Source organism: Crocodylus siamensis, chromosome 1, assembly GCF_052110815.1.
Source record: "Crocodylus siamensis isolate JL-2025a chromosome 1, ASM5211081v1, whole genome shotgun sequence".
Classification (NCBI taxonomy): Eukaryota; Metazoa; Chordata; order Crocodylia; family Crocodylidae; genus Crocodylus; species Crocodylus siamensis.
In genome coordinates, this window is record NC_143395.1 from 255,414,944 (window position 1) to 255,428,997 (window position 14,054).

At 43.6% G+C, this 14,054-nt stretch overlaps 1 protein-coding gene across 4 annotated transcripts in view; it reads right to left on the reverse strand.

Annotated features, from left to right (window-relative positions):
- Positions 1-14,054, reverse strand: part of ERG (ETS transcription factor ERG) — a 240,033-nt gene that overhangs the window by 14,334 nt on the left and 211,645 nt on the right. For 3 of the 4 annotated variants that reach the window (XM_090060785.1, XM_090060775.1, XM_090060796.1), the window contains 3 exons: positions 8,967-9,170; positions 7,960-8,040; positions 5,683-5,754 (listed from right to left, as the gene is read on the reverse strand). In XM_090060785.1, coding sequence (XP_089916911.1) covers positions 5,683-5,754; positions 7,960-8,040; positions 8,967-9,170 — 357 coding nt within the window. The remainder of the gene's footprint in view (positions 1-5,682; positions 5,755-7,959; positions 8,041-8,966; positions 9,171-14,054) is intronic. The other variant, XM_090060806.1, reaches the window with a different exon arrangement.

Sequence of the window (14,054 nt, forward strand, 5' to 3'; positions counted from 1 at the left end):
GATGCTGCTGTTTCTCGTGAGAGTTATTAGATGCTCTGTCCCCTTCTCTGGGCCAGAATTCCAGAACTATGACTCTCATGATGAAACATGGTCTCTTCTCTGACTAAGCTATGTCATGTATCTCGGTAGTCGCATAACAAAGGATACATCTAGGAAGGTGCAGCTATGCAGAGAGTTTTGTCCCTTTGGGGGAATGGAGGTATGTAGCATCCAAATGACAACTCCTATAAGACAATGTGATACTATACAGAGACCCAATTTAGTGTTGAACTGACTTGAAACAAAATATTTTATATTAGGCCAGCATACTGAAATTTGTTAATTTCAAATAGTGAGTTTCAGAATGCTTTATTACTTTTAATAAATGCTGAAATGAAATGTTCCATGTTTATGAACACTTTTTTAAAATTTAATTTCTTTTATGAAAAAGAGTAATTTTTCAACTTTTTGTCCCAATTTAGGAAAGTCCAATATTTGCTTACCTCCAATGAAAGCATACTCTTAAAATAATCTCTAAGTTATTTTCTCTTGCCACCTCACGTACACAGAATAAAATTATGTCATTCCTATTGACACAGAAATGCACTCAATTCAGGACTCTCAAAATGGATTTCCTGACAGTGGGACTTTTCACGTAGACCGTAACCTCTCTGGGGAAAGAACTGCATTCTTTGTTATATATCTGCATGGTAACTGATATAGTACCCTGAAACTTGATGAGAAGTCCTAGGTGTTATTATAACATACGTTTAAAAAATATGAATAATGAGTCTGCTCTTGTGCATCCATTAGCAGGTGCAAGGTTCTAATAGGAGGATTTACCTTCAGGTCATTCTTAAAATCTCATTATTCTTAATACAAAAATTATTTCTCCCAAGCAGCTTGTCCTTCTTTTATTGTGCTGTTTGATAAGCTTCCCTTCTCATTTCAAATCTTCCCTGAAAGCACATCTTTTCTCTACTGGTTGAATTAGATTTAATTTCTTATTTTGCTAATGCTTTGTATTCTCAATTTAACTTTACAGCTGCTTTTTTTTTTACAATAATTATGTAAATATTTTAGGAGGCAGATATTGTGTGTATTAGAATTGTATTTCATAGTTCTTACATTTATTATTCCAAGGATTATATAATTGCATTTGATCATTACTAAAAATTCAGATATACTTATGTCTATACAAAGGTCATTTCTTCTGAATTAACAGGGTTAATCCAGGAAAGTATATGAATAATTAATTTTTTTTCTCTTCACTATGCAGTATTTTACATTTGTCAACTTTCATTTTAATTTGTCATCATCTTGGTCATTCTTCCATGTTGGTTAGCTTCTTCTGGTGTTCCTCACATTCATCTTTGTATTTGACTAATCTAAATAATTTTGTGTCATCACCAAATTTGGCTGTCAGATTCCTGTTTCCAAATAACTCATAAATATGTTAAACATCATCGGCTAAACCATATTTCACCTTTATGCCATGGCTACATAAATGCCATTTAGGGGCATAAAATTGAAATTGGATTTAGTCGCCACCAGGTCTAGTAAAAAAACCTTGGGGTAACCTGCTATTAACTTTTTTTCATGAAGAAAGATTCCCATTTCTTAATCCTATCTTACTGTCTGAACCCAGGCCTTGTGAGATGTTGTGCCAAATATCTTTCAAAAGTCTAAATAAATGATATCAACTGAGCTGGCAGGGAGTCTGGGGAGTCAGCTCCAGGAGGAAGTGTCAGGTGGTGGAGGGGCTGGCTGGGCCACAAGAATGCCCCAGTCTGCAGAGCCCTGTGGCTAGGTGGCAGGCAGGGGTTTGGCCCCTGCTGCCTGGGTTGATTGCCCAGGTCAGCATTTACATATGTACATTAGTGATGCATAGGGGGTGCATGTGCACCCCTGAGACTGGTTGCCGCTCACCTCCCCGCCCCGCCACAGCTACAACTGCCTGTTGGTGGTCCCCTCTTGGCCTACCCTTGCCGCCAACGTCAACCTGGCCGCTGGAGGGTGGTCCCCACTGCCGCTATTGCCACCTGCAGGCAGTTGCTGTGCCCCCCTGGCCTCAGGAGGCATGAGGCATTCATGCACATGTATTTAGTAGGGCTGTGCAAAATTTCAGCGGGTGTTCTGAAGCTGTTTCAATGTGTTTCAAGCTTGAAACAGAAAAATCAAAATGAAATAAAAGGCCTTGAAATGAAATGAAGGCACTCGAAACATTTTGAGTTTCAAAGCCGGTTTTTCTGGGGAAGTGATCAGAGAGCTGGGGAATCAAACTGGGCACAGTTCCCAGTTGGATTCCCCAGCTCTCTGATCGCTTCCCCCAGCTCTTTTCAGGGGGCCACTGGTGCCAGCTGCAACAAGAGACCTGCAGACTGGGGAGCTGTGCTGGTGTCCTCCCTATGAAGCTCAGCCAGGTGGCAGGAGAGCCACTGGCAGAGCCACTTGGAGCACAGCCCTTGCTTCAAGTGCAGCCCTGGCCAGTGGCTCTCCCCAACCTCCTGCTGCCTCCTGCTGCAAGGCTCAGCTCCGTGGGGCTGGGAAGCTGCTCGGAGTGCAGCCTGGTGGCGGTAGGTGGGGGAGAGCCAGGGCTGCACTCTAAGTGGCTCCACCAGCCCCATGGAGCTCAGTCCAGTGGTGGGATAGCCAGTGGTGGAACCACTCAGAGCACAGCCCTGGCCAGTGGCTCTCTTGCCACCTCCAGGTTCAGCACCATGGGGTTGCGGAGGCTCCTGCCGCTGGGCTGTGCTCACCAGGGCTGCACTCTGAGTGGCTCCACCATTGGCTCTTCCACCACTTCCCGCCACAGGGCTGAGCTCCAAGGGGATGGCAGAGCTGCTTGGAGCACAGATCTGGCTCTGAGTGCAGCCCTCGTGAGCACAAACCAGCAGCTGGAGGCTCCGCAGCCCCATGGAGCTGAGCCTGGTGGTGGAAGGCGGTGGAGAGCCAGTAGTGGAGCCGCTCAGAGCGCAGCCCTGGCTCCGAGTACAGCTCTAGCCAGTGGCTCTCCCCTGCCTCCTACCACCAGGCTCAGCTCCGTAGGGCTGGCAGAGCCACTTGGAATGCAGCCCAGCAGCAGGAGGTGGAGAGAGCCAGGTCTGTGCTCTGAGCGGCTCCACCAGCCCCATGGAGCTCAACCTGCCCTCCCAGTGCTGCCATCAAGAGCCAGGAAGATCCCAGTGCCACCCCTGCTGCAGCCCCGGGAGTGGTGGATGCTGCCTGACTGCAGCTGCTAGGCTGCATTGTGCCTTGAACTCCCTTGCACAGTGCAGCCCAGTGGCTGCAGGCAGGCAGCATCCACCGCTCCCAGGGCTGCAGCAAGGATGGCACCATGCTCTCCCCAGTGCTTGAGGCAGGCCGCAATGATGGAAGGGGGCTGCTGTCACCCCAAAATTCACTGTAACCCCCCCCACACCTGCCCTCCCAGCACTGCCATTGAGTGCAGGCCTCCCAAAGGGCATGGGCCCCTCAGAACTGCATGCAGGGTGGCAGGAGGTTGCCACTGCTGCCTGGAGCCAACAGCAGCAGCAGTTTTCCCAGCACCGGGCATGGGCTGAAAGCAAGATCTGCTCACAGGATGACAGCAAGCTGCCTCTGTCAGCAGGTGATGTGAGTTTTGGTTTTAACTGTTTGAGGTGCAGTTGCACAAACCCCCCTGCACCTATCTCCTTGCAGCTTGGCAGGCTTCATTCCTTCAGGAGGGGCTAACTACCCTTGCAATTTTCATCCAAATCAGGCAAAAATTGCAAAGTTACAGGCATTTTTATGGTTCCACATTAAAACCTATGGACAAAACATTGAAACAGCAAAACAGTTTCAATTAAACTAAATGGAGCAGTGCTTCAAAACAAAATGAAATGATGAAACGAAATACTGTCCTTTCAAAATGGTGAAACGGAAGTCAAGATGAAATGGTGCTGTTTTGAGCAGCCCTAGTATTTAAACAGTTATTTTTGCCACTCTAGGATAGTACTGTCCCCAACAGTGCTATTTTATGGTAGTGAAAGTTATTCTGCTCTAGTCAAATAGTGTTTCATGTGTAGATGTGTGGAAGCATTGCTTGTGTAGAACACAAGACAGGAAAGTACCTCGTAGGCCACGGAGCATGCTGTAGGTAAAAGCAAAGGAGGTGAGGGCACTGTCTATGTCCTACGCTGCAATGACAAGGAACTAATTGATTAATGGTTATCTTTAGTGCCAGTGCAGAGCTCTAACCACTACACTGCACTGCCTCAAAGACAACACATAGGCTAGGACAGACATTGTACATAAAACAGTTTAAGTGGTCAGAAACTGGTTTAAACCTGTAACAGAACAAACGTTCAGTGCTCATAAACCAGTCTGAAAATGGCTGAAACTGGTTTGAGATAAACCTGGTTGAATGTAGTATCAGACTTAACTGATTTGGGTCAAACCAGGTTTATGCAATGTCTGTCCCAGACCCCTTGCTAGTTTCAGTTAAATCAGTCCCCCAGTATCCCAGCATGCTCTCTGGGCTGGGCGGGACTCTCTGCTCCACCACAACCCCTAGTTCTCTAGTAGGAACGGGGTGGGGTATGGCCAGAGTTAGCCTGCTATGGCCTCTGAGGCAAAGGGCCAGAAAGGGGGTTTAGTTCCCTCCTCCATCACCTTGGACCACACCTGAGGTTTGCTAGCCCGGCTGCACCTCTGTGGCTTGTAGCCAGGCAAGGAGGGAGTTAATTCCTCCCTCTGCCCTCCCCCCCCGCCACCTTGGCCATGGACTCCATGGCTTGCCAGCAGCCAGGGGGTTACTTTAATTTCACAGTGGGTCTGGGAAAGAGGGGGGGGAGGGAGGAGAGGGAAACTGGTAAAGGCTGCTTTGCCCTGTCCAGCAGACCCTGGTTGAAGTCCCTACTGGCTAGACAAGAAAGGGAGGGGGGAATAAACCCCCACACTGCTTGCACTACCAAGGCACCCTGTCCCATAGGTGGACTAATGAAACAAAAGAATTTATTTTGCAAAAATCTAGTTAGTCTAATAAAAGCTATCACCTCTACCACAAGCCCTGATACCTTTTGGCTGTAAGGAGACACTGCCCTCAGGATTACGGAAGATTCATGCAAGGCTTTCTCATCTCTTCCTGGTTTATACTTTAAGTTAGACTAAGTTATGTATGCTGTGTTTTACAGGGCCGTATTTTAGCTTAGGCAAAGATTTTTGGTAGTTCCCTGTTGTATGCTTGAGGCTGCAAATTGCTGTGTTCAATACATGCTTGCTTCAGAGAAAGGACTTTCCCCCCACTCCTCATTCTGGCAGCAGCTGTCCCCCTTCTCCCCCCTGCTAGCTCCCGTTGGTGCCTGGCCATGTCCCCTCTGCTCCAGCAGGGAGAGATGAGAGCCTTGAAGAGCATCTCTCTTCCCTCCCCTTTGCCAGTGGCTGGCAGGCGTGCTCAAGCACCCTCTGGCTTCTGGCTTAGCCACTGCAGGTATGTGCATCTATCCACTTGCAAACCAGTTCACTGTCTACAGGTTAGACTAACCTGCAAAGACTGAATCATTCAGGCTCGGGCTTTTTGCCTGTCTGTCCCTAGGCATAATGAGTAACATAGGCTTATGAAACTGCTCTTTCTCCCCTACAAACTCCTATATACACAGAGGAGGGAGAAATAGGGATACAGCTTACATAAGAGTAACTGAGCAAGATCACAGCACATAAAAAAAATGTCATCATTCATACCTGGCCTGGCTGTGATTCTTTGCGTTGCTTCAGGGTAAACTGAAGTATTAGGGAAAATAAAAGTTGCACCTCCTGTAAACAGAAGAGGAGACAAACCACTTTAGAATTGGTTATCCCAGTCTTATGATTATTTGTGCCTCTGATGCACCATGGTCAGCTACAGTACATTTAGTTGAATCAATTGCATTAAAAAATATCCTGTTCCTCAGGAGTGTGGTGTATAGAATTTGCTACTGATCTCCCTTACGCCTGTTCAAACCTGTGGTGATGCATCAGTGAAAGGACAGTGCAAGAAGGAAGAAAATAAAGTCTAAATTTTTCAAATTTAGAAAAGCTCATGTCACATTTCAAATGGTTTCATCCTTGTTGTGAAATACAAAGTTGTGCTGCCTGGTCATCATTAGCAACATGCATATATTTTCAGCAGACAGTTGATGGCATGAACCAAAGCCCAGTGAAGCCAGTGAGTCTTTTCGTTTATTCAAACTGGCTTTGGGTCAGGATCCCAGATAATTAATTCTCTATGTACAGTGAAAAACAGTAAACATCCACTTTGATACAAAAACATGTTTTCTGACTATTTCAGGCATTAAAATCACTTTCACCTTGTTAACTAACTTACAATTACCATGGCTAAGGATTTGAAGGAGGCCTAATTGTGTTATGTGCCTGATTGCCATTGATATTAATAGAGATTGGACACTAGACTACACTGAAAATCCCACCTCAGATTTTGACCCACACAGGATATTGTTCCTTTTTCTTATACAACTGAATAATCATGTTGCCATCAGCATTGCTTATGTAAGACTACTATATCAATAATCCCAGCAATATATGAATATATGCAGATTATTTTGCATATTTTCATTTGGTTTTGGCCCAATGAACTCAACACTCTCAATAATATTGCAGGTGTCTGGTAAAATAGGGAATCATTAGATAACTGTGCACAGAAGCTCATTGGAAAATGGCTATTGTGAATGTTAGAGATGGAAAAGGCTACATTTAAAAAAATAGATTTAAAGGTTTATTCCAAAACCCACTCAACTCAATGGAAAGACTCACATTCCTTTAGTGGATTTTGGATCAGGGATACAGTGCACAGAGAGTATACATCAGATATTAATCATTTAACTTTAGCCAAAAAACACCTGATCTTTGAGCAAGTACTGGGTAATTCTTTAGGGACATTCATTTCTAATGACCCAAGCAAAAAACTAGGTAAATTATGAAACAGAAAAAAAATGCATTTTTTTTGTTTTGTTACTAGCACATTTCCATTTCTGGAAAATTGTTATTTCTGGTCACTGTAGGTACCTAATACCCTCAGGCATGATGATACAATACCCAGGATGTTTATTTAAGCAAACAGTAATCCTCTACTGTACGAATGCTAGAACGACACAGACTTCACATTGATTTTTATAAATACTTTGAAGCAGATAATTTTTGCAGAAAACAATACACATTTTAGAAGTGTTTTTTATAGTTCTACCTACCCTCCATACTTGCCTGGAGTGTTTAATAGAAGGGTTAATATTAATACTTTTTGTACTTTAAAAAAAAATCTGAATGGTAATAATCATAAAACTTTATTAAGACTTTGGGAATAGCTCATATAAACAATATATATGATGATCTTAAAATACATGTATCTATAAAGCAGTGCACAGATAAAAGATTCTGCATTTCGTGGGGCTTCAGCAGAGTATAATACTCAAGAAGCAAGTCTGAAAAACATTATTAGAAAGGCATCTTCATAAAATGTAATTTCTGTTCCACTAAAAAATACCCAGGCATAGTACTAATGTGGGTAATGGATTACCATGATAAATAGAATTTTTTTTCTTTAAAAAGATACAGTTTTCACATTTTGCAAAGTATAAAACCTTTTTTAAAATTCAGAAGATTCCATTCTTTGTTGGCATAGTTTTAATTAAAAGCTTAAAATGGAAATATTCCATTTTGAAAAGAGCCAGTACTATTTCCCATTTTTCTATAATGGGGAAAAATAAAACTCCTGCTTATTCATGGCTAATTACTTTTGTAATAAAATGCTATTTAAATATATGATGCAGTATACTGCATGGGAGAACCCCCCCCACACACACACTTAATTACCAGTACTATAAGATGATCTTCACAAGCCTGCTCTTGGGCTAGTGCAGTGCTCCTTGCTAATTTACCATTTCTGTTTTTAGCATGCAACTCATAAACAGGAATCCTGTGCTTTTAGAAGATGACCTATAGGAATGGGAGCAGTGCCAGCATTACCTGTGTTTCTAGCATGCATTAACCGTGGAGAGTTTTGTAAGGCCTTATCAACATCATCTGAAGTCAAATGTGGAAGAGGAGCTACAAAACAAAACAAAAAGCAACACCAAAATGAAAAAAAAACTGAGAATTATCTTTTAAAACCATTTCCCCTGATAGGACTATTTTTATAAGTGTCTACTACCAAACGGTTTAGTTCTGTTGTTGGCAGGGTAGGTGTGAATGTTAAACTTAAACAAGGGTATTCATTTAATTGATATTATTCATACATATATATGACTGATTGTCAGTGTGAGTGTGGAGAAGACTGCACCACACTGGTGTTGCAATGCTTGGTTTTTTGTTTTTTTTAAAACCATACTTGCCTATTTTGTGTTTTTAATGATACAGATTTGCAAAATATTCTCATGCGAGGCCTTAAACATTTAAATTGGTTGCCCTTAGAATATTAGCCATGGGCTACACATCCTTTGGCTCCATTTGAGGGGGCTCTTCTTCATGGAGATACATAATCTCCTACTAGGCTCAATGTGAGTTACATGCACCTATAGAAAGTAGAACAGATGCCTACATGTTCAAAGAATCATGCCTGGAATTATCCTTTATAAATCAATGTTTTCACTCTCATTTAATGTCCTCATATATACAATAGAAAGGAAAGAGCATGTGACCAGAAAAAACATTATCATCAAATCCCACTTTATTTTCTTCCTATACTATGCAGATGAATATGCTGGGGTTCAAATTGATCTTTGTCTCTGACATTTTGAGACATTTCTAATCTCATTTCTACAAGTAATCACAACAAGCCTGACCAAAAGCCCACTGCAGTCAATGGAATCTTTCCATCAACCTCAACAGGGTTTGGACTTAGCCTTACAGAACATTGTCACAAGCAGTGACACTTGAGGTAGAGACCTTTGGTATTTCAAATTCAAAGGCATTACTACTGAAAAGGTTGAGAGGTTTGTTTCAACCGTTACTGCAAAGTCAGAAAATTTTCTTACTCTCTCTGAGGTAGTGTAGGTGTGAGAGGAGGATATCTGCATTGTAGCTGGGGGTGAGTCTCTGGAAGTCATCTTTGGTCATTTTGCATAGCTCCTTCCCATCGATGTTCTGGAACAACAAGATGTCAACGTCTGGAAGACCATATTCCTTCACAGCCCATTCCAACCACTGACGCACGTGGTCTGTGCTCCACAGTGTAGGATCTGATGGTTTTACAAACATACTGTTATCAATTTTTATCTGATGTGGTGGACCAATTGCAAATTACTATACACTGGGTGCATCTACATGTGCAATTCAAAGCAATAAACTCTGTTTACCAATGCATATAATTTACATACATATCATTTACACTTGTGCCTGGAACCACAGCACATTGAGCTGGGTCAGAGCAGCTGCAGGTGGCAGCAGGCCTGTAGGGTTAGCCAGCTGGCCCGGCGTGCTCTGACTCAGCTCAACGTTCTATGGAGGGGCTGGCTGGAGCATGAGGGTGCTCCAGTGTGTGGCTAGCTGGCAGGCAGTCCCAACACTGAACCACCCTTGCACCCCAGCTAGCACTGTCAGCATCTACATGTGTTGCTGTGCATTAAAAACTCTGCCGCAGGGGCAGAGTTTATTAGTTTACTGTGGCCTAATGGGGCTGCACATGAAGATGTTGAGACCTTTACTGTGAATCTAATTAGGCTGCTCTGCAGTAAACATCTTGTGTAGATGCACCAACTATAATCAAACTGGATCATCTTAATCCCTGTTATATTGACTTCAGCAGAGACATACCAGAAATTAATTTACTACATTAGGAGAAAAGGAGAGCAGAGAAAAAGTCTGAGTACAACGTCATGGTTTGGCTTGTTACTCACTAAATTAGCATAGCTTTTACTGGATACAGCATTCTTCACTTTCTACTCGAAAATATTCTTTTGTACTAATGTATACTGCTACATTGCTCCTGTCTTACACTAGTTTTTGTGACCTACATCAAGTTGTGGCAAAGCTGGTTGTGAGAAAAAAAATATGATCTGTTCAATTATTGACACATTCCTGAATCCAGTCCACACTGTTTTGAGGTTTAAATAAATCTCTATTCCCAAGTATACCTCCATTTACTCCCTTAAGTTACCTCCTCATCCATCCCAAAAGACTACTGACTTCTCATTATTACTGTATATTACAGTAGTTTGTGAGGCCCCAAGCAATACCAATATCCTTTTTAAACCACACACTGGGTACATCTATACATGCACTTTACTGTGGAGTAGAGTAATTAACTCCGCAGTAAAGTGGCGTTGTCTACATGTGCACTGGTATTAGGGCACAGTAAATTAACTCTGCCATAAGACAGTACGGTCAGGGATAGTATTGTATTAGTTTAGAGTTATTAACTGTGGTGAAACACACATGTAAAGGTTGACCCGAGTGTAAATTGCACCTGATCAGCAAAGGAAGCAGAGGGTCAGACTTCTGCCTGCCACATCGTGCTGCACATTTGGCACTTTCAGGCCCTAGCCAGCCCCTCTGCTACCACCCAGAGTCTAGGTCTGACCCTTAAAGCCTGCTGCCAGCCTGGGTCTGTTCTGCCCCAGCTCAGAGTACTGCTATTCCAGGCACACATGTAGATGCTGTGCCTAGGAGCAGTGTACTCTGGCTGAAACAACTCTGGAGTTTATCCCTTTGCATTAATTGCATGTGGATTATTCACAGTAAGAGATAGGTGTGCCTACATTTTAAAGAGACAGAAGATGATAGATACATGCTTGGGAATTACACAATTTTGTGCATAAAAGCCATGACCATGCATAATTGCATAATTTAACTATGATGGGCTCTCTGCCTCCACCTCATCAGGGCTCCTGGCACTCCAGGTGGGAGTCCCCTGATGTGAAGGCACAGAGCCATGTGATTAGACAGCTGGGTAAGTGGGGAAGGGAGCTCCTGCCTGCAGGAGAGGTGGGTGTGCATGGGGTTTGTGGGGGGCTTGGGGCTGTGTGCCATCAGGTTGGGCCAGCTGGCTCCATGCCTCAAAGTGGGGCTTCCAGCACTCCAGTGGGAAGCCACATATGGAAGGAAGCAGAATCCTACCCAGTTCAATGGCACATGATTCTGTGCCTCATTGTGTGGCTTCCCACTAGAGTGCTGGAAGCCCCCTCTAAGTGGAGAGCCAGTTTGGCCCGATGGTGCGTGACTGGGAGCTGCATACCATGGGACTGGGAGGAAGCTGCAAAGGAGGCACGGAGTCATGTGCCATCGGGCCTGCTGCTGCTGAGCTGCTGGTGGTGAGGGCTGTGCACTATGCGGGGGATATGTGGTGGGGGGCCCCACACCCACCTACACACATCCCCAGAACCCCCCACACCTCCCACACCCCTTCATAACCCCTGCACAAACCCCTTACCCACCCACAAACTCCACATACTCCCATACCCACCCAAATCCCCCCATACACCCCATACCCCTTTACAAACCCCACTCCTCCCAAAACCACGTACAACCCCCCACACACACCTTTACAAATCCCCCTCACATACATACTCTACCCCACCCCCAACCACACAAAATACTTGCATATATTTCCAAAGAAGGTTCAAATAGTGTTATATTTTAATTTTGTTAAAAAAATGTAATTAATTTTGCATAATTTTGAGTTTTCCTGCTCATCATTTTGATTTTTTCTGCGCATAATTCCCTGAGGTGTATATAGAGAGTACGAGACAACGTACACTGAAGACAAACACTGAAGCATTAAGAGACTTGTTCAGGTTCAGACAAGAATCTTGTGGAAGAGTTAGGAACCTTCATGTTTGGAGTTCCTATCTAGTGCATTAGCCTCAGAATTACTTTTCTTCCCTTAGTCAAGTTGAATTACATTTGTTCCCCCCATAGCCATTTTCAGAGGCATGTGGCATTGATCAGCTAAGTCAGCCTATTTGCTGCTGTTCTCTTCAACTTCCATATAGTCTAGGTTTTTTAAAATAATGCTCTTACAGGTATTTTTAAGCTTTTGAAGGCCTGAGCCCTTAGCTCTCTGGAGTTTTTGAGATCCATCATGTATGATGATCCCACATCAAAAACAAAAGCCTCAAAACAGCATGACTTGTGTAGTGGTCCATAATCTAGTAAGTGTTTGTCCAAAGAACCCTAATGGACCTCATGGACAGAGGGCTAGCTGCTGAGGAAGGAAATGTGCACTGGTAATGTGGCTTCCAGGAAGGAACTAGAGTGCTTGAGGAAGAGAGGATAACTGGTTGTCAGCCCTAATGGGTTATCTAAGAAGTCTATCAGTGCAATTTGAGTCATACAAAAGTCAATAAACAAAAGCTTCAAAGGTTTGCCCATACTTTTATTATATGTACAAACTTTCCAAATGCTTCATATTTATGGTGATGAATTTGAATGTGAACTGTAAGCTCTATTCAAAATGTTAGCTTAGCTGTAAATTATGAACCCTTCTTTTGGACTTTACATATCTTTGCCATATCAGTTGGTAGATTGCACTAGTGGTGGAGAACTGAAAACGCCTGGATGTACAACAGCTGAGCTTCACCCAAAATATTTCTTCTTCTGTTCACAAAATAACTGGTTGTGCTTATGATCATCTTTTTCCTTGCATCACATTCAAATTCATCTAAAAATATATTGCAAAGGAAGTGGATAAAAGGAAAGTGAGCTTTATGATCTTCACAAATCGGTGATTACTAAAAGACTGGAAAAGGTAGCAATGATCAATGAAAGAAATATTCACTTTCCAAAGTTATCCAATGCTATCATGTTCAAACACTGCCTGTTTTCAGTTTTCAGAATACTTAGTCATTCAATGCCTCACTTTGCTGAAGTTCAGAAAAGCACTACTTAAATACATGTGGAGGATAATGCAATATATTTGTGTGCATATGTGTGTATCTTAACAAATAACTGAAATCATTGCAGCTTGCAAAATTAGCCACAGCTAGTACTCTTGCAGACCTTAGCAACCGAATAACTGTAAAAACATTAAGCAATATGGAAGAAGCAGAAATGTTTCATACAAAGTAATTTCTGCAGTATGGAAAATAATAATACAATATACTAGGTGTTATGTTTGTTTGTATATTTGTATATCCATATACCCAGTAGCATGTATATTTTTTGAGTTTCTATTTAGGCTTTTTTCTTGCACCTGAGGTGCCCAAAGAAGGCAGTTCACACAACAGTGAATGCTTTCTTGTTCAATTAGTCTTCTGAATCCCATAATAAAGTTTGCTACCACATACAATGTTTATCAGCCATGCCATTCTATTGCAGCAAATTATTAGGTTGCTTATGAACATTTATTACACAGCTCAAGCACTGAGAATAATCTCTACAAATGGGTTTTATAAATTCATAGAATAATGGAAAACTAGGGTTTGAAGGGACCTCAAGAGGTTATCCAATCCCCAACCCCTTCCCCTGCTCAAGGCATGATCATCCCTGTTGTTTGATTTCATAAAAGCCAACCTTTCTGTTATGCTTAGGGCCAGGTGGTGTCTTGTATTTGCATGGAGTGGGATTACAAGGGGCAAATTAAGGCATGGGCCCGGGAGGCCTCTGTCAATCAGGTCCCCCATAGGAAAAAATCATAGGGGAGGCTAACTGTGTGTGCCAGGGACCACCTGCCTTCCTGCAGGCACCGTGGCACTGGAAAACACCAGACAGGACACCAGACACCAGGCTGAGGCCGAGGTGGAGTTGATACATGTGGGATCCAGCAAGGGCCCTGTCCCAGGCTGCAGGCAGCGTTACGGGAAGAGTCAGTTGCAGTGCAAGTGCATAATTGGGGGCCTGGTGGTGCTGCCCAGCACACACCCTTACCTGACAGCCCTGCAGCCAGGGCAGCCATTCTGTGGGGGCAGCCTCCTCGCCTCATGCTGGATGCTCATGGCTGTGCACTGTCTGCAGCACCGGCAAGGCTCCGCGGGCAGGCGGGTATGGCTCTCCAGGCCAGTTTGGGGCAGGGCTGGGTGGGGAGGCAGTGGCCCCTGGTGACAGCTGTTTGTGCGCAGCAGGCCCAGCATTTCTGAGAACGGGGTCAGACGCAGGCTGACCTGCTACAGTGCTGATGCCCGTGGCTC